At 34.7% G+C, this 22,372-nt stretch overlaps 4 protein-coding genes, 1 long non-coding RNA gene and 1 other non-coding gene across 7 annotated transcripts; 3 read left to right on the top strand and 3 right to left on the bottom strand.

Annotated features, from left to right (window-relative positions):
- Positions 1–15: 15 nt before the first annotated feature.
- On the bottom strand, positions 16–1,089 carry LOC133699572 (transcription termination factor MTEF1, chloroplastic). Its single transcript, XM_062122869.1, has one exon. It carries the CDS (start codon positions 923–925, stop codon positions 80–82), a length of 846 nt encoding a protein of 281 aa, XP_061978853.1. The 5' UTR covers positions 926–1,089; the 3' UTR covers positions 16–79.
- A 1,340-nt stretch (positions 1,090–2,429) lies between these two features.
- LOC133699571 (4-hydroxy-3-methylbut-2-enyl diphosphate reductase, chloroplastic-like) lies at positions 2,430–5,805 on the bottom strand. Its single transcript, XM_062122868.1, has 10 exons — positions 5,387–5,805; positions 5,047–5,243; positions 4,688–4,867; positions 4,438–4,569; positions 4,191–4,265; positions 4,001–4,106; positions 3,816–3,910; positions 3,269–3,454; positions 3,094–3,180; positions 2,430–2,853 (listed from the first exon to the last, which is right to left on the bottom strand). Exons 1-10 carry the CDS (start codon positions 5,643–5,645, stop codon positions 2,788–2,790), a joined length of 1,383 nt encoding a protein of 460 aa, XP_061978852.1. The 5' UTR covers positions 5,646–5,805; the 3' UTR covers positions 2,430–2,787.
- A 2,413-nt stretch (positions 5,806–8,218) lies between these two features.
- On the top strand, positions 8,219–12,333 carry LOC133699804 (protein TIC 62, chloroplastic-like). Its single transcript, XM_062123273.1, has 13 exons — positions 8,219–8,475; positions 8,676–8,793; positions 8,874–8,946; positions 9,034–9,073; positions 9,209–9,385; positions 9,461–9,542; positions 9,624–9,696; positions 9,792–9,902; positions 10,413–10,556; positions 10,762–10,895; positions 11,213–11,407; positions 11,655–11,834; positions 11,974–12,333. Exons 1-13 carry the CDS (start codon positions 8,301–8,303, stop codon positions 12,023–12,025), a joined length of 1,554 nt encoding a protein of 517 aa, XP_061979257.1. The 5' UTR covers positions 8,219–8,300; the 3' UTR covers positions 12,026–12,333.
- Positions 12,334–12,802: 469 nt separating this feature from the next.
- On the top strand, positions 12,803–15,038 carry LOC133699805 (uncharacterized). 2 transcript variants are annotated; one of them, XM_062123275.1, is made up of 6 exons: positions 12,803–13,169; positions 13,323–13,431; positions 13,971–14,053; positions 14,203–14,337; positions 14,442–14,546; positions 14,808–15,038. In XM_062123275.1, exons 1-6 carry the CDS (start codon positions 12,963–12,965, stop codon positions 14,931–14,933), a joined length of 765 nt encoding a protein of 254 aa, XP_061979259.1. In that variant the 5' UTR covers positions 12,803–12,962; the 3' UTR covers positions 14,934–15,038. The 2 variants fall into 2 exon arrangements, with proteins under 2 accessions (XP_061979259.1, XP_061979258.1); XM_062123274.1 differs by having other exon boundaries at positions 12,812–13,169; positions 13,293–13,431.
- Positions 15,039–20,179: 5,141 nt separating this feature from the next.
- Positions 20,180–20,253, bottom strand: TRNAN-GUU (transfer RNA asparagine (anticodon GUU)). Its single transcript has one exon. It is a non-coding gene; the product is annotated as a tRNA-Asn (tRNA).
- Positions 20,227–21,394, top strand: LOC133699545 (uncharacterized). The gene is made up of 2 exons (XR_009843293.1): positions 20,227–20,918; positions 21,013–21,394. It is a non-coding gene; the product is annotated as an uncharacterized LOC133699545 (long non-coding RNA).
- Positions 21,395–22,372: the final 978 nt, after the last annotated feature.

The following is a 22,372-nucleotide window of genomic DNA, read 5'->3' on the forward strand; positions in this document are numbered from 1 at the left end:
TACGCATTCATGAAGTGACAAGAGGCAGTAAATTGGCCTAAAGCGCAACCAAGAACAAGTTCTGAAATTGCATACCAAATCATCGTTTCCATTTTCCATAGAATCTTCCATCACTCCACAACAGCATCCTGTTCAATTTGATCTTCACATTCCTTCTCTTCAGATGCAAGTGCCTTGGCATTATCTTCTTTTCCAAACTGAAAGCAAAATATTGAGGAAACTCCTTCAGCTCATCCAAACTCCTCTTCATCTCATCCACCAAGTACTCAACTTTGGGTCTCAGATTGTTTTCAATGCTGTACCCAAATATTGCAGGCAATCTTCCACAAATATTTGCAGCCTCATCATGTGAAAAACCTATGCTTCTTAAAAACTCGAACCTCACTTGCATTTGCTCTACGCGGATGTTCAAAAGATGTGCATTCAAATTACTAGGAACATTCAACTTATTCACCCCTAATTGCCTCAGGTAATTAAGAGTAGGCCTAAGGAAATATTCCACATCAGAGAAGAGTAGTCGAGGGCACTTGATGACCAAACCCCTCGATTCTTGATCAGAAGCATGTAAATCGTCGGTCAAGAATTGGAACACAGGCTCAATGTCAGTGATGTCAAAGTTGAGAGATAAAAGTTCTGGGCATAGAAATGTGAGCCTAGCAAAGTCGGTCTCCAAGAAGCCTTTGGACTCAAAAAATTTGAGGGTGGCAAGGATATGAGATATGGCATCAGGGGTAGGGAATTGGCGAGATTTGCTGTTGGGACCAATAACACCAATGGCTTTGAGGTACCTGAGGTTTTCATGGTGAGCTGTGCGGAATTTGATGTAATGGGAAGGGTGGGGAGAGGGAGAGAGTTGACGGGGTTTTAGGGGTTTCGCCGGTGGATAGGAGGGAGAGGAGGATGGCAGGGAGAGAGAGTAAAGCATGGTTCTGGGGGTTTTGGAGCGGGTTAACTAACTGCAACCGAAAGTGAGTGAGAGTTTTGTATGGTTGTTATTTGGATTACGAGAAGATAAGGAGGCCACTGTTTTTTCTTTTCTATTATGTACATATGATAAAAACTGGTGGGCTATAGCTATGTCATGAACCCCTAACCTTAATAACCAACTCTCTGGTTTCATCGTTTTGTTTCTTACACAAATATCTATACCAATTTGATTTGAATCTCTGCTACCCTTCCTTTCACAGTGAGTTTTCCGGCACCAACAGCTTGATGGCAAAATGTCCCCAAACCACTTTCCAACCTCATCTAGTAAATAAAGAGATCAAAAATTAACATATTTAGGCTATGTTACTCGGACGGATGAATAGCCAGAAGATGGATGGGTAAAGTGGGAGGAGGAGGAGGAGGAAGAATGGACGGATTGTTATCCATCTAGTTATGTTGCTTGGCTAACAGAGAAATGGAAATACGAGAGTCAATCCAACCTTCCTGCTTTTCAAATGATCCTGCTATTCCATTCCAGCAACCCTGGTATTGTAGTGTATGAATCCTTTGAATTTACCCCTGAAGAAAGTCCAATGAGGTCAAGGTTACTTGGGATTTTGTGATTGCTGGTTCTTACCAGCTTCTTCACTTATGACAGGAGAGCACGTTTCTGTTCATTGGATAAATAAAAAAACCGTGTCCAGATTTTCATCGACAAGTCATTTTGTTCTTTCCCCGAAGTTGAAGCTTTTGTTTTTCTTTAAAGCTTGTAGGATCTGATGGGGAGAGGGAACAAACAGATACAGAAGTTAGAATAGTAGTATGGGAGAGGCTTGTGGAGATTATGGTTTGTTGATCTTCTTCAAACTAAGTAAACAAAGGAATCAATTTGTTTTTAATGATTTTTAATGAAAACAACTTGTGTAAAACTTTTTTATTATGTTCGCCAATTAAATATATTTTGGGGGCAAAAGAGCTGCAAAACTTCCATTAATGGAAACCCCAAACCCATCTCTGTTCAACCCCATTTTCTCAAACCACATCTTCTCCTTACTCCAAAACTATCAAACTCAAACCCCAACTTCACACTCCTTACAGCAACAGGACAAGTAGGCTTTCTTTAACCATCATAACTTGTAGCCAGTTAAAAACTTCTAAAGAAATCAAGAACAAGGACAAGAATGTGTCCAAGAAGATTCTTCTTTCGAATTCAGCTCCCCCTGTTGTGTCAGAGGAGATCGGTGGTGGTGGTGGTGGTGGTGGTGGAAAGAAGGTTCTAGTAAAGGAAAGAAGTGGGGCATTGGGGTTCTTGAAGAGATTGCCTAGAAAGGTTTTGGCTGTTTTGTCTATCTTGCCTGTGGCTATTGGAGAGATGTTTGTTATTGCTGTGCTAATGGCTCCAGGTATGTAAAATTCTTTTGGTGTTTAGTCCTGCCGCCGTTAGAAAGTCAACTGAATTGTGAGTGTCTGATGTGAAGATTTTAGTAGTGGAATTAGTGCTTGTATAACTCCTTCAGCATCATTGTTGTCTTGAATTTGTCCACGGATTGGCATAGAAAATGCAAATAAACAAAAATATGACGAGTATTTTTGTCTGGTATATATTATATTATCACGTAAGAGATCTCCTCCTTGTGGAAGAAGAATAGTCGTTAAGAGGCTTCACTCGGCACTGTTTTACCACTGCAACCTCTATATGGCTAACGTTGTGAGCTCGACTCAATAACTCAAGTACATGGAAAGGTATTATCTATATGGATCTTTGCTAACCTCTTTTTGCTGATGCATTGATCCTGTGTTAAACGATACATTATCTGCCTGGCGCTCTCAAATGCTTCTGTATATGTACACCGATTCAACTCATGCTAGTTGCAAGCCTTCCTCGCCGCTGATGCCGAGCACCTTGACAAGGGCTTCTCCAACAACCTGATAGAAATTGATTTAGATGATAAATAATATTAGCTTTTTTACAAACGTCCAACACCAGGTATATGATATAAATAACATTTAGCACAACAGGAAACGTGACGATTCACATGGTTTGCAGGAATGGGAATCCTATAATGCCGTCATCTCAAAGTTTGGAAGCAAAATCGCGTGTCAATGGCAGAAAAAAAAAATTTACAAAAGCAACAGATGGAGAAAGGACGATTGCAGCATAAATACCTTGTCTGGTGTAGAGGCACTTGATGTCACACCAATTGTAATGGGACCTTCTGGAAGCCAGTTCTCTTTCTCAACCAACTCCCCATGCTATCCAGGGATAAATAAATAAGAAGTCTAAAATGAAATGAGAAATAAATTTTGTTAAAGAAAGGGAATTACGAGCAGTTGCACTTACATTCAACTTATAAGCTATTCTGTTTCCTGGGCCTATCCTCTGTTCACTGTCAATCCAGTATGAAGGAATTCCACGGAGCTCAGCAATTTCTTGAAGGTGGGAGGTGTTACTTGAGTTCCACCCACCAACGACCAACATAAGGTCCAACTTTTCCTCCACCAGATTATACATTGCATCCTGTCGCACCTGCACATTGAACAAAAGATCGAAGCTTGTGTAAATATAAGATAAAAAAACATGAACCAAAACTGTTATCATAAAAGAAACTTTGCTTTTAGTTAATTTGTAGTATTCTTTCATTGTCTCTAACCTCTTTTCCTTCAGAAAAGGGAAATTCAAGGTTCGAGGTGTTTAAAGGTTGGCCAATCTTGAAATTATGATATGGTTATAGATGGAGAAGGGGATAGGAAAAGCACCATTTGAATTTCAATTCCATAAATAGTAAAAAGAAAGTAAGCCAGGTAAGACCATCAAATGCCTAAGATTTTCGCAGAACTCTAATGAAAAGCTGAACAAGTAGAATCATCAGAATAGAAGAAAGAATCACCTGAGTAGCATCACAAATGGTGTTGAAGCTTATGAAGTGATCATTTATATTTTCCACTCCATACTTGCGCATCATGGTCCTCTCGACCAATTTCCCTGTCAAGTATAGGAAAATCAATAAATTGAGTATCAATGGTAGCAATTTCTGAGGAAAAGATAGAATGGCTTAGCATAACAAAAACTTACCAATCTCTTCTGTTTCTCCCTTGAGCATTGTAGTTTGATTTGCAATGCCAACTTTAACCAGGTAACTGTCAGGATCAAACCCCTTGGAAACTGCATTCTTAAATTTCTGCAAGCAAGCCAACGATTATCTTAGAATTTTGTGTAGTATCCAATAAAATAAATTAAATTTAACAAGAAACAAAAGCTTTACCTCCAGAAATTCCTCTCTGGTTGAGCTAGATCCATTAAGTCCACCCCCAAGAACGTAATCACACACATACATAGCCTGAATTACGTACAAACTTCTCAGAATTTTTGCATTTTTTTTTAAAAGGATAATGCACAGCACTTCCTATATTCTTGAGAGTCGTGATTAACATGCTAAAAAAACATTCTAGGATTTTCTAATATACCAAGAGAAGAAAGGAAACTAGCCACCGCTATTATTTGGAGCATACCTCTTTCAGATTCTTCACAACAATGTACTTTCCTGCAAAAGATGCAGTTGCTACAGTTTCCTCATGAGCATATTTCCCATGAATAATTGAGGTATAATCTCCCTTCTTCTGCTTCTCAACAGCATTCCAAACCTTCACAAAATTTCCAGTCATAATACATATGTCATCAAAACACACAATCAACATAGAAAACCAAAGAATTACAAGCAATAAACTAATCTCACAGATAAAAACCCCATCTAAAACATACCTTAGACACCCAAGGGCAAGTTGTATCAACAATTTGTATATTTTTGTTGCTCAAAGTAAACATCTCATTCACCGCCGCTCCAAAAGCAGGCAAAATCACGACATCACCACCATTTACAACTTCAAACCGTTTCTTCCCTTCCTCAACAGGAAGGTTTTCAACTTCCATCTCCTCTAACCGCTGCCACAACAATAAAACACAGCACCATCACTAACCATTCACAATTTATTCCTAAAACATGGAATCACAAGAAACAATTTTTTTATATCAAAAATAGCTTCACGGCCTCAATTCAGCTCTATACTGCTCGGATTAACCAAATTAAAAAGAAAAAAAAAAGAATTGAAAACTTATAACACCTTATTAACAGTCGGATTGTGAATAATCTCATTAGTAATCCAAATCTTCTCATCTGGAAATTGTTTTCTGGCTTCGTAAGCAATCTGAACAGCTCGCTCTACTCCCCAGCAAAATCCATAAGCTTCTGCTAATTTGACCGTAACATTTCCCCATGTATACTGATTTCCATTCTCCTTCAACATCTCTATTATATCACCTATAAATTCAGAATTCCAAAAACATTTCCCCATCTCTATTATCTCTATTAAACTAAAAAAAAATTCCAAAAACAATCACTCGCAATTCAGGTCTTGCACGTCCTTTAATTAATTGTTCAGATTTTTTTTTAAGATAACTTACTGGTGTACTCGCGATTCATGAGTTCAAGAGTCTCTTCTTTGTGACCAAAGCCTCTGCGATTATAATTCTTGTCTCTTGTCAGGTTATGTCTGAACACTTTGGCGTCAAATCCAGACTCCGAAGAGTCTGAAGAAGTAGAGCCATCACCGCCGGCGCAGCGGACTAACACGGTGGTTATACGGCGGCGGGGAGGTACGCGATTGTCGGAGGAAAGGTAGGAGCGGAGAGGCACGCGGCAGAGTTGGAGTGACATAGCCATGGTGGAGATTGGTGAGAGTGAGAGTGGCGTACGTTAGCGAAGAGTGTGGAGTGTGCACCGGTGGTGCGCTTTTATAATAGAGAGGATTTATGGTAGAGCCTGCACGATCTCGCGATCCATAATCATCCATGCTGTTTTCGGGTTCTTCTTTTTCTTCTGTTTTATGTTTTTTAAATTTTGGAGGGAGGGTTTGGATTGTCGTTTTGTGGGCAGGTATCGGCATTTTATGGTCGAGTCTGGACGTCAAAACACGTGGTTGACAATAGAAAAAGTTACACGGCATGCTTTTTACCCTTTAAAATAAAATTTAATTTAAAAATTTTAATAAAAAATAAATTTAATCTCTAAAAATATCATAAAAATAAAAATAAAATATTAAAAATATTTTATTTATCTATCTAGTCTCTTTTTTTTTCAATATCTTTGAAAAAATAAAATGAAAATAATAAAGGTAATATAAAAAATAAAATAAATTGAATTTTATCTTTTCTAAACATATTAATTCAATTTATTTATAAATTGAGTTTAAATCAAACATTATAATTGAATTTAATTATAATAGATAATTTTTAATTTAACCAAATCCCTTTAAACTTGTGTATCGAATTCAGTTTTTGATATATATATATATATATATAACTGTGAATATTTATTTAAGTGAGAATTACCTTGACTCTCTGCATTTAATTTAATAAATCAGAATTGAGATTTATGATATTTTTTAAGAAAATATGAAATAAGAAAAATTAACTTTGTGTGATGTATAAAAGATGAAACGTGGAGATCAGGAAATTGACTTTTCGCTAAGCACAAGGGCTAGAAAGAAATTAATGCCATACATATTTTATTTGATATGAAATGAAATATTTTTTTATTCATTTATTTCTGATTCAAAGAAGAGGTTGGTGACGCAAAATCTCTTTAAAGTTTTGGCCAAATCCTCCAACTGGATGACTTTCCCGACGAGTCCCGACGAGTCATGTTTGTGTGATAAAAAGTGGTTTTTTAAAAATAATTTTTCAAATTTTTGGGTTGACATGTTATAATTGAGTAAATTTGACATGTTGAAAGATAATTTAAATGATTTGTAAAAAATAGTTTGACTAAAAAAATATATTCAAGATAATTTTTTTAAAATACTGAAATAATAACATATTTGATGATCGAGGTTTAACTTATCGAATATGTGACTCGAGTTATAAAATTGAGATAACTTCATATAAAGAAAATTAAAATAAATTATAAAACTCAATTCTTATTTAATCAATGTTAGAGGATGAAATTGAAAAAAAATCAATTTAAAAACAGACACAAAAAATGACTTGAGTCAACCCGAATTAACTTATCAAACCCATGACACGGAACATGAGATTGAGATAATAACATAGAAAGCAGACTGATAAGATGACCCAAGTTAACCTTGGTTAACCTACCAAACTCGCGTCTCCAATCATGAAACTGAAATAACCTTATAGAAAACTAATTGAAACAAAGTATGAAGCACAATTTTAAATTAATTTAATATTAAAGGTTGAAATTGAAAAAAATCAATTTAAAAAAAACTAAGAAAGAACTCAAGTTAACTCACCAAATTCATGACTCGAGTCATTAAACCGAGATAAATTTATAGAAAACAGACCAAAACAAATTAGATAACTTAGATAATGAGATTGAGATAATTAAAGTAAATAGAAATAAATCATGAAGTTCAATTTCAGCTTATTAAATATTAAAAAACTAAATTAACATAATTTTTAAAAAACATTATTAAAATAAACAACAGTATTTTATATTTTATAACACCATTTGTTAATAATTAGTAATAATAGTTAAATCTTTTGAAAATTATCATCCACAAATATATTCAATAATATTAGGAGGCATTTACATACTATTTAGTAACACAAAACAATTTTCCTTTTTCTTTTTTAGTTTTCTTCTCTCTTGTTTTTCTACTCCAAAAGAAAAAAAAAACATGTTCATTTCCCAAAATTTATGAACATTTTTCTGACCCATAAAACTGGAAAATGTGTTCATATTATATTGTTTTCCATTTTAAAAAATAATAAAATAAGAATTGTGTTCAATTCTATGATAAACAAAATTAATTAAGATGCAATAAATTCCCGATAATTATTATAATCAATCCACATTTCACAATTGATCAATGGCTTCTCACTACAATTGGTTGGAAAGTATTTTTAAAAAAATTTAAATTTTTTTATTTTAAATTAATATGTTTTTAATATTCTAATATTAAAAATAAAAAAAAATATTATTTTAATATATTTTAAAATAAAAAATATTTTAAAAAATAACCACTATAATACTCCCAAACATACCTTTAATATTTTCGAGACATATCTACTTTAATATTTTCCTGCATCACACTATTATAAAGTCCTGCAAAATACATTTATTTACAGGCGTTAAAATAACAGGAAAAAAAAAAGAACCAAATAGTCAATGGCCATAATCAAACCATGGAACATTGCAATGGGACCCATCATATCCACATGGAGTGGAGATTGCCACACCTGCCAAACTGAAAACGAGAAACAAAAGATAATTAAAACCACTTGTGTGTCTGTCTCTTAAATTTTCAGTTCAAGAACTGAGGCAGGATTGAAACAGCATTAATACTATTCCCTGAAGATGGAGGGTGGTTGCCTGCAATCATCAGCTATAACCACCATACCGACTTCTTTAACCAAATGTGGGTTCCTTGAGAAATCTTATATACACGGTCAGCTCCTCAAGTTTCCTCATTTCAATAAGTTCCCGCATTCAAGAAAGCTCAAAATTCTTGAGATCAAAGCTCAAGCTTCAGGTACATACATAACAAGAACATGCCTAACTTCATTCGTTGTCTTTTATTTGTTTCTTGAAATGGTTCTTTGTGATTTTCTCATTGCTCTTAGTTATGATCTTGATCATCAATGTCATAAATGGAGAGATGGGTTTCATTTCCTTTGAATGGCATTGAGGAATTTTTATTTTTGACTGATATTCATGTAATTTTTTTTCAAGTTGCTGCGAAATTTAGGTCTGGGGCAGTTGAGGCAGATTCAAAGGAAGTGGAAACAAAAGATGAGAATCTTGCATTTGTTGCTGGTGCTACTGGTAAAGTTGGCTCAAGAGCAGTGAGGTAATTTTCTAGTGCTCAATTTTTTTTTTCAGTTTGGTGATTGGTTAACAGGTATTCTTTGACATTTGAATTTGCTTCAGGGAGCTTCTCAAGCTTGGATTTCGAGTTAGAGCTGGCGTCAGGAGTGCCCAGAAAGCAGAAGCTCTTGTGCAGGTATAAATTTCAGAGTTCAAAGGAGTCGATTTACTACATTTGTTTTTCTTTCAAAGCATGTTTACTAAAAGAGCAATCCATTTGCAGAGTGTTATGGCAATGAAGCTTGATGTTGAAGGATCCCAGCGTAAGCATTTCTAATTTACTTGAACATTGAAAGAAACTAAGACGGTGATGAAAAAAAAATGTAAATCATTTTCATTTAGAGAAGAAGGCCTCCAACATCTGCATTATAACAGATATACTCTGGTCTTTAGCCCAGCTGTGGAAAGGCTTGATATTGTGGAATGTGATTTGGAGAAACCAAATCAGATTGGACCGGCATTAGGCAATGCATCTGTGCTTCTATGCTGCATTGGTGCCGGTGAGAAGGAGGTGTTTGATGTTACAGGGCCTTATCGGATTGATTATCTGGCTACTAAAAACCTCGTTGATGCAGGTAAAAAAGACATCGGCCTGTGTGACAGCTTAAAGCGTTTTGTTTTAGAAAAATGAGTATTGTTCTTGTTTGCAGCAACTGCTGCAAAGGTTAACCATTTTATTATGGTTTCATCATTGGGAACGAACAAAGTCGGATTTCCTGCTGCTATTCTAAAGTAAGTTTAGTGATTTGGGAAGGAGAATTAGCATGTGAGTAGGTGACAAATGCTGATTTTCCTTCATTTTTTTCTGCTAAGTTTGTTTTGGGGTGTCCTAATTTGGAAGAGGAAAGCAGAAGAAGCACTCATAGCAAGTGGCGTTCCTTACACTGTAAGAACCTGCAAATGCATTAAATGGACACACAGGTTATATGAGTATACTAGTTTATATTAGCTTGAACTTAATTATATATAGATTCTCTTCAGATAGTAAGACCTGGTGGAATGGAGAGGCCTACTGATGCTTACAAGGAAACTCATAACATCACTCTTTCAGAGGAAGATACCCTATTTGGTGGCCTGGTGTCGAATCTTCAGGTGCGGTTCATTAAAATTTTACATTAGAGATTCTTTAATTTTCTTTGTGGACGTATTTTCCACCTGACTGCAAGGAAAATAGCCTAAACTTCAGGCTTTAGAACAGAGAATGAAATAATGAGCAGCCTCACTTCTAGTCTGCATCTGTGCATTTCCATTTCCTTTCCTTAGAATATAGCATAGTCATGTACTTAATTGATGCCAAGTCTTACCTCTTTTCATGTGCCTGTAATTTATGTCAGAACCCTGTTCAAAAATCATCAAAATTTTGAGGGAGGTTGTGAAGACATTACCTACTTTTTCTGCTTTAGGCCAGGACTCATTTCTGTCCATCAATTTTTTTTTTCAAGCAGCTTATATCTCTGGACTGCTAGCAAAATTTATGTTTCATTTTACTCATCCCTGGTCGCATGGTGGGTGTGATCTCATGTAAAACCTACCAGTTACTGGCCAAAATTATGGTGCATGCTAGGAAGTAAGGAATTACAAAAGGCAGTCCCAATATTGCAGGTTGCAGAACTTATGGCATTTATGGCCAATAACCGTGGGCTTTCATATTGTAAAGTGGTTGAAGTAATTGCAGAGACAACTGCACCATTGACTCCTATGGACATGCTCCTCGCAAAAATACCATCTCAACGTGTTGAACCAAAGGTATGCTCTGTTCACTCTCTCTTGAAAAATAAAGTGAAAACTCAATTTTTTTGTTGGGATTGTAACAAGAATAATTTGAATGTAGCAAGCATAGTGCAACCCTATTTACCAATGCTCTAGTATTTTTTTTTTCTTTTCTTTCTCTGCATCATATAAAACAGCAAGGAAAAAAAACAGCGAGTAGGTGATGATATTGTGTTCTCAGGAACCAGAAGCAGCAGATGTGCCTAAGCCTGTGCCTCCTAAGATTGTTGAACCTAAGGCTCCGAGCTCTCCTTCTCAAAAGGAACCTGCCCAGGCAAAAGCTATGGTGACAAGGCCACTCTCTCCTTATACCGCGTAAGCTCAACCTAACATGTTCCCACTTTGTTTGAGCAGCTACATCAAGAACTGTTATTTGTTGTAGCTGCAATGAGTTCCAAGCTCTTTCCTGATCTTTCAAGGCCACATGCAGGCCTTCTATTGAGAGGGATAAAAGCCAAAAGTTGAGGGCCTAGAATCTGACCATTATCATAGAGAGTCTGTAATTTGATCAAAAAAAATAAAAATTGCTCCTTATGGAATACAACATTTAACAAAATGAACTTATTTTCAGTCCAAAAAGTTTATGTTTTTGCTGCTGCTAAGTTATGCGATTGTGTTACTGTTATCGACAGTTATGATGATCTGAAACCACCTACTTCTCCCACTCCAACTCAACCCAGTAGCAAGAAAGAAAGTGCCAGTCCATTAGAAGCAGTATCAAAGCCTGCTACTCCAGATACTCCACCTATGCCAGCACCTGGCGTAGCTGAAACAAAACCAGGTCCAGTAGAAACGAAGACAACCAGGCCTCTTTCTCCTTATGCTGCGTAAGCCTTCTTTTAGTGCTGTACACTTTTACTGCTGCTGCTCCTGCTACTTCATATAATGATTGGCCATTGTATCTGGCACACAAAACATGTTTTTGATATAGAATGAGAATTGAGCACCCAATTTTTATTCTCTCACGTCTTCAACTGTGAAAGTTTCTCATTCTGCTAAAAAAAATTATGCTAGGTTTCAAATTCATGATTTCATCTTCCCATGTCATTTATGTCCTACTAATTGCGTTTTCAGATATGCTGATCTCAAACCCCCCACATCACCATCTCCAACTGCACCAGTGGGATCAGTCATACCAACATCCTCCACAAATGTGGTACCCGAGACAGGTAACCGTGCACCTCCAATGGCAGCAGCAATCGACAAGCAACATCATACAGAGCCGAATCAAAAGCCACTATCACCCTATCCCATGTAAGCTTGATTTCTGATTTCCACTTATTTTCCATCAAACTTCCTGTGGTAATGGTTATCTAGAGAGGTTAGTCATTTCATAAAGCCACTTTTTTTTTTCTTTTATGCCATTGAGTTTCTCTGTTTCTTTCATCTCAAGGTATGAAGACCTAAAGCCTCCAGCATCTCCAACGCCTTCACTGAAGCTATAGAATGTTATATTGCAGAGCTAAGCATCAACAATGACATTTCATTGGAGAATTGCTGCAGCATTTTTACTTGCAACCTATGAAGAGGCTAGCAACAGAAATTGCGGAATCCTTTTCTATGATTTCATAATAAATGCTACTTGTAATGTTTTTCTTATTAACTGTATCATGATTATTCTCTTGACCAATTTAACGTAAACTCAGCAAAATCAATCTGACAGTTTGACCTCTTTCTTGTGTCATTTCATGGACAGAACTTAGAGGTACAATTCATTCATGAAAGGCCTCAAAAAGATTTTGCGTGTGGTTAACTGGTTGTGTTATCTGGCTCTAACGTTTGCTTCTATTAAATGGCCAATTACAGCAGCAAATTCTACAAGGTTATGCTCAAAAATGTTTTCTTTAAAATTAATTTTTTTAATGTTTTAAAATCATTTTTATATATTGATATCAAAAATATTTTTAAAAAAATAATAAAAAATATTATTTTAATACTTTTCCGAGTAAAATTCACTTTAAAAAACAACCGCTATTATACTTTCAAATACTATTTAAATATTGAACAAAAAAAAATTGATCTGAGTAGTTTGTTGGCTCAACTAGTTATTCATTTTTACTGCTAGTTAAATTATAATATATTTTTATTTTTTTAATAAATCATAAATAATATAATAGTATCATGTATTTATTAGTATGTACCATGTTAAATATAAAAAATAATTTATAATAGTTTTAGCAAAATAATTTATGAAACATAAGAGGTTGAACGAGGCAACCAATCTCTAGATAAACTAGATGTTTGATTGGTTCGCTGTAAAAAGGTCGTTTTTAAAGAAGATTGGTTCTAAAAACTTGAAAATCCAATAACAAGATGGACTCGTTATATGGAGGCCCAAGCATTTAGGGTTCAGGGTTTCTGCACTGTGGAAGAAGAGGAAGAATGCAAGAAGAAAGCGAGCCTAAGCTGAGAAACCCTGAAATGGAAGGGTCCCGAAAGCCGACCACCGAGCCTCCCTCTACTGCTCTGGCTTACCAGGATCCTCACTACTGGAACGAGAGATTCTCTAAGGAGGAACATTACGAATGGTTCAAAGATTACTCTCATTTTCGCCATCTTATTCAAGCCCACATCCCTCCAACCTCCTCTGTAGTCACTCTCTCTCTCTTGCTTGTTGCTGTTGGGTTCTTTTATTTATTTTTTACTTTCAAGAATTGTTTGTTTTTACTGTGCTTGTTGTTGCGATAAGAAAGTTTGAATGGTTCATTGAAGGTGTTGGAGCTTGGTTGTGGGAATTCACAGTTGTGTGAAGAAATGTACAGAGATGGAATTACTGAGGTTACTTGCACTGATTTGTCCGCTGTTGCGGTCGAGAAGATGCAGAAACGGTTGGAAGCTAAGGGATATAAAGGTTTGTTTCTCCTTTGTAGTTGTTTATGCCATCATAACGTTGAATAGTAGTTCTTTTAATTATACAATTTGCTGTTAGGATACAATGAATGGTAGTCTGCAATTTATAAAGGTTTGTTTCTCCTTTGAAGTTGTTTATGCCATCATAACGTTGAATAGTAGTTCTTTTAATTATACAATTTGCTGTTAGGATACAATGAATGGTAAGTCTGCAATTTATGGTGGAAAGTTGAATTCAGTTCATGAAATAATCTTTTGATGCAACACAATTAAAGAAACTTGTGGAGATGTAGGAATCAAAGATTTGTTGGTCTCTACTTTCTACCAACTGATGATGAATTGCTGGATTTTAAATCATCTGATTAGCTTTGTTTGGGTTGCTCAAGTAAAACAAAACTTGTTTCAATGTATCTATGATAAACTTTGTGAAACATGTTAGTAGATAAGAAGGGGGGAATTCTGTGTGGGGTAACAAGAAGTTTTTTTTCAAAAATGCAGTGGTGTTCTAAGCTTTTCTTTCTTTGTCCCCTCTATCATCAGAAATAAAAGTGCTGGAAGCTGACATGCTAGACCTGCCCTTTAATGACGAATGTTTTGATGTGGTTATTGAGAAAGGAACCATGGTAAAGAGACAATCGAGACTGTCTTTTTATTTGTGTTGGAACTTCAGCTTGGCATTTTATTGATCAGATTATTGTTTCCTTCTTGTCCTTGTCTGGGCTTTTAATGACGTTGTGTGTGTTTATTTACTCTATTTCCCCATTCTTTGAAGGATGTATTATTCGTCAACAGTGGTGACCCATGGAATCCAAGGCCTGAAACAGTAGCCCAAGTGAAGGCAATGCTTGAAGGAGTTCACAGGGTTCTGAAACCAGATGGCATTTTTATCTCGATCTCTTTTGGCCAGGTTGGACTAACAAACACAGAATTGCCTTTTTCTTTTTGGGTGTTGGGACTCACTGGTGGGTGTTGAATGCACCATTATTCTTACTTGAAATCCATCTTATGCAGCCACATTTTAGGCGTCCTTTATTTGATGCTCCGAACTTCACTTGGTCTGTAGAGTGGAGCACTTTTGGTGATGGATTTCACTACTTTTTCTATGTCTTGAGGAAGGCAAGTCCTGGGATTTTCGCTCTTAATTGTGTCCTGTAGATAATCTATGTTCTTATCGTGTAAGGCATGCAGGTGTTTTTCTACAACGAGTTCACTTAATTTATATGATTTTTGAGGCAGGGTGCTATTCTAGATATGCCAAGAATTTAACTGCTTAATGATTCAACGCTTCCACAATTTGCCGCTTCTCTCTTTTTGTGACATATTTCTGATTGTGTTATATTTCTTTTTGTTTTATATTTGATAAATCAACATTTTCAGGGGAAGAGATCATCAAGTGACGAAGGGTCTCGTGGAAAGAATGAAATACCATCCATTTGTCTATTTCAAGAAGAATTAGAGGGAGAAGATTTTATTTTTCGAACCAACATAGATGAAAATTCTTAGCAATGGTTGTAACTTCTACTTGCTGATTCTTTGCTTGTGTATCCACATGACATTAAATTATAGTTTTATGCAACATATATGGAACTTGAGCTTAGTATTCTTGAATCTTGGTGGATGCTTTGTCACAAATGCCGCCTCCATTGACCATTTACCTCATGCTGCCAAGACGTGGTGTTTTGCTTCTTATAGAAAGTGATAATCTCAAATTTTAATGAAACTAAAAAACCTTTGAAGATCCATGAACCTATGGTTTCGGGCTACATGTTTGGGCATAACTGCCCAGGGGCTCATTCTTAAAGAAAGTTCAATGTTATAAGCTCTACCTAGAAGAAAAGCTTAATTTTGATGGGCTCAGCCTGGATGAAGAGTCTAATATCATGGGCTCAGCTTCGGGAAAAAGCCCAGCTCTCATGAGCTTAGTTTGAAAGAAGAGCCCAGTCTAATGGGTTCAACATAAAGAAAGAATCCACTGTTATGGTCTCAACTTGGGGGAAAAGATCAACTCTAATGGACTCAATTTAGGAAAAGAACTTAACGTTATGGACTCAATGAAGGGGAAGAGCTCGGCTCCCATTGGCTTAGTGTAGAAGAAGAGCCCAACCCTCATGAACTCTATCTTGGGAAGAGCTTGACCCCCATGAGCTCAGCCTTGGCGTAGCGCCTATCACCTTTTGGCTTGAATGTAACATTTGAGCTCATTTTTGGGCACCTCTCAAGCTTAACCACGCAACTTGATCCTGACCCTCCCAGCATGATTTTTTAGGACCTCACACGCCCCCCTCGAGAATTTTTTATTGACCCAATTTATTTTAGATCCTACTCTCCCTATAACCCTAGGTATATAAAAAATCTCTCAATAACCTATTATATTTTCATCTCATTAATGGTGCAACGAATATTTTTCCATCATTAATGTTATCACGATAAAATGACTCTCTGAACCCTCCACCACACAAAAAAAGACAAGATTGATTGTCTATAAATACAATATGAATCGCGCAGGTTCAAGGTTTACAATCTCTATTCTCAATTAAAACACCTTCTTAATTTCAGAGCATTTATCACATCAAAACTAAGAACAAACAATCTTGTTCTTAAGAATAAATGCTCATTCTCTTATTTATTATAACTATTTGTGTAAACCCCCACGTAAATGTAGGACTAAAAGTAGTAAGATCCTGATGAGCAACGAAAACATGGGAACGAAAAGAACAGATAGATGATAATAATAGATGTGATATGTAATGGAGGGGATGACCTCCATAAATAAATTTAAAGGTATTGTTAAAGTTAAAATGAAAATTTTGAATTTTTGTTTAAAATTCAAAACATTGACAAAAATGGTAACAAGTTTCGATGGAAAGAAGAATTAGGAAATTTAATATAAATATTGAAAAGGAAAAATGATATGATTCAGCCGATGTCACCAATTAAGCCTATTATAAGGTCAAAATTGAAGAGGGTCAAATAAGAAGTTAATGATCTAAGTCTAGAGGTTCGAATTAAAAAAGGGCAAATCTGTCACATTAGGCCTTAGGCTACTTTTTAGTCTATATCTTGAGCTTTATAGGGATTTTCATTTCATTTCTAGTTGGGTTGGAAATTATATATCTTTTCCTTTTAAACGATATATGGTAAGCTCTATAATTTATCTGGACGAAAGAAAACAACACGTTTGAAGTTGAGCCTAAGATCAGGTTTAAGCTATAATTTCAGTACTGCCTAGTTTTACGTTATCAAACATAATTCTCGACCCGACCGTTGGATCAAGCTGAAATTTCACATGTAGGCTCCTAACATATGGTTTTTCCTTAGGTTAAAATTTAAGGAAATCAAAGTCTAGGAAGGCCTTACAAGAATGTTGATAGTTGGACTAAAATATATAAAAAATAAAAATAAGGATAAAATAAAGGGTAAAATAGTTATCTGCCCGAGAATCTAGCTCTCGTTCTCCTTTAAAACTGAAGGAAGTTTCTAGAAAAAGAAGGAGAGAAAGGAAGAAAAATAAAGGAGACAAAAACCTATTAAAATGGTGAGATGGAGAGATTGAAAAGATGGGTAAGGTAGAATCATGCATGAAGAACATGTTTTGCTTGATGATTAAAGGAGTTAAAGTAAGGGTTTTGAAAACTAGAGAGAGAGAGAGAGAAAAAAATGAAGAAGAGAAAGAGGAGACTTGAAGAAAGTTTGGTTTCTCTTGAAATTTCTCCTTGATATCTTGTGATTAAAAGGTAAGAATCACTTTTGTCATAATTCATTATGGTTTTGACATGAATTGAGGCTTAGTACGTTTTGTGATATGGGATATTGAGTTTTATAGGTTAGTTTGCTTGTTAAAGTGTTTTGTTTTTACAATTGTATTCTTGAACATGAAAAACTAATGAGTGATGCTTTAATAGTGGAAAATTTTAAAGAAGAATGTATGCTCTCGTTATGGTGGTTTTCAGCCAAAAGGGAAATGGTTTGGAGGTTGATGCATTTATGATAATGTTTGTGAATTATATTATAAATGTTTTGTGATTTACTACTAGGAAAGTATGTTGAGGAAACTGTTGAAATATATACATGTGTAGAGAAAAAGAGAAAAGTTGAGATGCATGGTATGGATATGCTAGTGATTTAATTTAATTATAGTTTGAGTAGTAATGATTGTTTGGTTAAGAGTTGTAGAAGAAACATTCAGAAAGAAACTCAACTTCTCATAAGCTTGGATAGCAAGAGTTCAGGTAAGGAATTAACCCTCCCTTGTCTTTTTAATTATTTATACATGCATTTATAATGAGTTCAGGTAAGGGATTGACCCTCCATTGTCTTTTTAATTATTTATATATGCATTTATAATTGTTAGAATCATAATGATAATTAAATTATATAGTGTATTATTATTGTTAATGTTAATGGAAGGCAAATGCCTTCAAGGTAGAAATTAGTATGTAATTCATAGTTAATCGCATATGCGATAATGTGTAGTGCATTGAGAGATGCGATTTGCCGTAATGGTGGAAAAAAAACCTTATATGTATTTCTTTTGATCGCATCGATGGAATTGCTATGCAAAAATTATTATCGACTGCATTGGCAAGTTTCAATGCATGATCTATTTCCTTTTGAAATAGTGGAAATCACGAGTGATTTGTGTTAGATTGCCATGTGGAAATTAATGTTAGAAATGTGTGTGTGTGTGAGATGAGAACTCTAAAATAACTAACATGTGAGATAGTCGGCGAGTGAACAAATATTGTATGGAACTAGTTACCTTGGTTAATGTGACAATTGCCCTAGTTAATGAGCAATTGGAGAAACTAGTTATCATGCTTAATGGAACTAGTGCCATGATTAATAGGCAATTGGAGAAACTAGTTTCCTGGTTAATTGGATTAATGCCCTAGTTAACGAGCAATTAGAAAAACCAATTAATTTGGTAATGGAACAAATGCCCGATTTGAACTAGGGGAGATACTGGTATATACTTGAATTATGCTAATTGTATTGATTTATAAGGTTAATGGTAAAATAAAAAAAAATCATTTAGTAATTGGTGTGGTAAATATATAGAAGTGATAATAGTAAATAATCATCATGTATAAAGCTGAATGTCTTTAGTATTAAAAAAAATTTAATGTACCTCGCAACACTATGTCAAACAATAAATCATAATTGTAGTATTAGATTGAGATATTAATGATAATATTGATAACTTGGTATAGTTAAAGTATAAGAATAACCCTGTAAAAATTCTAGTATAGTGTGTATTAAATTATTTTAAAAGAAAGTTACATGAAATTGTATCCAAATGGTTGGGGGTTGTTATATAAAATGATTAGTAAGTTATTTGGTTGACAAATTTATAATAACAATAACATGTAATGGAATAAGGTATATAAAAGTTAGATTATGTTAACAGGTTCATGATTGTGTATTAAATTAGCTTTATTGATAAAGTTTAACGGAAAAAAAAAAATCTAAACATGTCTTGTAAGTATAAAAGTAATGGAAAGTTATGTGATAAATTATAAATAATAGAAATTGACATGAAATAAGTGGAATGAATAATGAATTGAGAAAATTTCTCAATATAACAAGGCTATTATACGGAGTGAAGTACGATGTATTATAGATGTAATAAATGCTAGGGAAGTAAAAAGATGACATGATTTAAATATGTTGTGAATTAGACATGATTACACAATGAATTATGATATGTATTATAGGTGGTCGAAAGAGGAAAAGATCATAAGTTTATATGTGTTAAAGAAATAAATTGTGGGGTAAATTCTATGAGTTGTGGGAAAATCCTAGAATCTAGCCACTAGAATGGCCAGAAAAACGATTTTTATTATCCAAAAACTCATTTCAACCTGTTTTTGACCCAAAATACCTAGGAAACACTTTAAAAACCTTTGTTAAATCAATCCATAACCTCAAAAAAAAAAGGTCCAAAACCCGAAACAAAAAATCTTCTTGAGTTTAGATATGTTTTTTAAATATTTTCAAGGTAAAAGAATACCTAATCATAACCCCACTCATCATATAGAACCATTTGGTGGTCTAAATATTTTTCAACGCCAACCTTTTCTTTCTAAGCTGGAATCTAGCAATTATTTTCTCTTTTCCAAAAAAAAAAACTAAAAAAAGAAGAAAAACAAAGTTTGGTATCAAAATATATTCTTTAAAATTTATAGGGACCAATTAACAAATAGCTTAAAAAGATGAGGGATACAAATGGAATTTTAAAATCAATTGTAAATTTGCCATCTATTTTACCTGATTTTTCACTTTAGTTCTTTAGTTTTTAATTTAACCCTCATTTTTTTAAAAATATAATTGAGTTCTAATGTAGGCTAAAAGGATCAATTGTGCCAAAAAAATAATTCAAAGATTACAGTGATTTTTTTTAAAAAAATGCATTATTGTAATCCAGATGGTGAACAATGATTAAGTGAAGAGTAAAAAGATCACGTTTTTTATAGTTATATTTAATATTATCAAAAAAAAAAAAAAATAGCCAGCCGCTTGCATAGAGGTTGGCTTGATGGCAACAAGAATTGTTTCGGCCTCCCAATATCCCGAGGTACTTACTTGTTTTGGACTGGATCCGATCTGACCGAGTATGATTGGGTCTGGACCAGATCCAGTGGGGTTTATTTACTCGTTGGATCGAATGAATTGGGCTATTCACAAATGCAAAGTGCTTGAAAATAGAAATTAAGATTAAGTTAAAGGATAATTAATAAAATTAATAAAAACGCTAGAGGAAGGGCTTGAACCTTCGACCTTGTGGTTAACAGCCACACGCTCTAACCAACTGAGCTACTCCAGCACTGTTGCTTCTGTCTGGAGCAAATTAAGGAAGATAATTTCATTGTGCTTCTTAATCCTACCTTTAGGTAATATATAACAAGAGGAGAGGAAGGGGAATTCCATGACAAAAGGACAAGAAAGGAAGTTGATGCAGTAATTGTTAGTCTGCGAGAGTTGTCTTTGTGCTTGAATTCTTAGAGTTAGAGCATAGCATACAAAAAAGTCTAAAAGGGCACGCCACCAATAATTGTTAGTTTTTAGTGTGAAAAGACCGGATTTTTATACCTTTTTGATGGTGATTTTTGTGTATTTTGTTGTGAATTGGGATTTACTGTGTTTAATCTTGGGTATTTGAATGAGGAATTTGTTAATGTTGTATGTGTAGCTGTTGATTGTTTTCAGTTGTGGGGTGCTTTGTGCTTAAATTATTGAGGTTTTTGGTTTGTTAGTGTTTTTTTTTTCTCTCCAATTTGTGAGGAAGAATCTAAAGGAAGTAGACTTTGGTGATTAGTAGCTTAATTGAGCTCTAATGGTGATTGGTAACTTTATCGAGCTTGGTTGAATGGTTAAATTGAAGATTATGTGTAGATAGTTGTTGGATTTTTAGTGTGGTAAAATAATTTTTTGTTACCATTTTTGGGTTTCTTGCATGTGATCACAAAAGAGTTCATCTTGGCTACACAGGTAAACTTCTGAAAGCAAAAAAGGATCACACTTTTTGAACTGTCTTCTTGTAATTTCGATTATTGATATTTTGATTTGGGATTTGTTGATTTAGAGGGAAGATTTGCTGAGTCATGGAGTTGCTATCACAAAAGAACACCGTGCACAGACATTGTTGATCCGTTATCAATTGAATGTTGAAAAGCTACTTGCTGTGCTCGTGGAGAAGGGAAAATCGTTCTTGTTTACTGAAGCAGTTGTGACTGTTTTTGAACATCTCGACAATGATGTGCCACTGATTTCATCTTCTACAATAACTTGTGATTATGCATAGGGGATGTATCTGGTGATAAGGTCACAAGAGTGGAATGTGTCCATTGTTTCTGCAATGATTGTAAGCAGTGCACCCATTCTCAAGGAGTGATTTTCTCTTTTCAGCTGTAATCATATCATTTCTGATGTGCATAATTCTATAAATACATTGATTTCAGATGTTAGGTGTTGGTCAAAGTTAGTATATTTGTATACAATTTTGCTGTAGATGCTCATACCTAGATCCAAAAATTGTGCTTGCCTGTTGGTAAAACCATGTTGAACTTATATTTGGAACTTTAGCAACTGATGACAGCATGTTGACATATTATTAGGGGCTATACCTAATGCTAATTTTCAATCATGATTAAACTCTTTAGAGCTTCTTTTCTCTACAGCATCTTTTTCTTATTCAATCTCGTTTACTGATTTTGCCCTTTGAAGGATGGAACAAAACACTTCATTATTTAAATAAATGGGAGTCAGAGCAGGCGCATCCAGTGCATGGAACACAAATGTAGTGCTTTTTGCGATGAAGCTATTGTCAGGAATTTAGTTAGTATAAGACATCCTGATTTGGCAGAGAAATTTGCTCACTTTCTTCTCGAGTCATATATTGAGGACAATAAAATGGTTAAATGGTGCCCAAGCATTCCTCATTGTGGGAATGCTATATGAGCTGAGGACGATGGATTTTGCGAGGTAGAATGTTCATGTGGTTTTTTTTTCAGTTGCTTACCAGAAGTACACTCGCCTTGTTCATGCTTAATGTGGGAGCGCTGGAGCAAGACGTGCAGAGATGAATTTGAAACTGTTAACTGGATCACGGTTCATACAAAGTCTTGTCCACAGTGCCCCAAACCAGTTTAGAAAAATATAGATTCAAAGGAATATAAGACAAGAAACCTGAAAAATTTATTGAGAATAGTTAGAAAAGCCAATAATAAATATATAAAATATACTCAAAAGTAATTCAAAACAACACAAATAAAATATTTCAATGCATAAAAAAAAAAACCAGGTTTAGTCTCTTAAACTTAGGGACTAAAACGGTAATTATCCAAAATAGAGATCAAAACATAATTTTACCAAAACTGGACCAAACTGTAAATACATAACTATATTGAAATTTTATCCATAAACCATCCTCAATTCTGTCCAGA

This window comes from Populus nigra, chromosome 7, assembly GCF_951802175.1.
Source record: "Populus nigra chromosome 7, ddPopNigr1.1, whole genome shotgun sequence".
In the NCBI taxonomy this organism is placed as follows: domain Eukaryota; kingdom Viridiplantae; phylum Streptophyta; class Magnoliopsida; order Malpighiales; family Salicaceae; genus Populus; species Populus nigra.

Bases quoted from the DNA above. Each gene is read 5' to 3' on its own strand.
- LOC133699804 (XM_062123273.1), top strand. From the start codon at position 8,301: ATGGAGGGTGGTTGCCTGCAATCATCAGCTATAACCACCATACCGACT. The intron at 8,794-8,873 runs GTAATTTTCTAG...AATTTGCTTCAG, and splicing joins GTTGGCTCAAGAGCAGTGAG to GGAGCTTCTCAAGCTTGGAT. The intron at 11,835-11,973 runs GTAAGCTTGATT...TTTCATCTCAAG, and splicing joins CCACTATCACCCTATCCCAT to GTATGAAGACCTAAAGCCTC.
- LOC133699805 (XM_062123274.1), top strand. From the start codon at position 12,963: ATGCAAGAAGAAAGCGAGCCTAAGCTGAGAAACCCTGAAATGGAAGGG. The intron at 14,054-14,202 runs GTAAAGAGACAA...CATTCTTTGAAG, and splicing joins TTATTGAGAAAGGAACCATG to GATGTATTATTCGTCAACAG. The intron at 14,338-14,441 runs GTTGGACTAACA...CATCTTATGCAG, and splicing joins TCTCGATCTCTTTTGGCCAG to CCACATTTTAGGCGTCCTTT.
- LOC133699572 (XM_062122869.1), bottom strand. From the start codon at position 925: ATGCTTTACTCTCTCTCCCTGCCATCCTCCTCTCCCTCCTATCCACCG.
- LOC133699571 (XM_062122868.1), bottom strand. From the start codon at position 5,645: ATGGCTATGTCACTCCAACTCTGCCGCGTGCCTCTCCGCTCCTACCTT. The intron at 4,266-4,437 runs GTATGCTCCAAA...TACGTAATTCAG, and splicing joins TTGTGAAGAATCTGAAAGAG to GCTATGTATGTGTGTGATTA. The intron at 3,181-3,268 runs GTAAGTGCAACT...ATCCCTGGATAG, and splicing joins GAATAGCTTATAAGTTGAAT to CATGGGGAGTTGGTTGAGAA.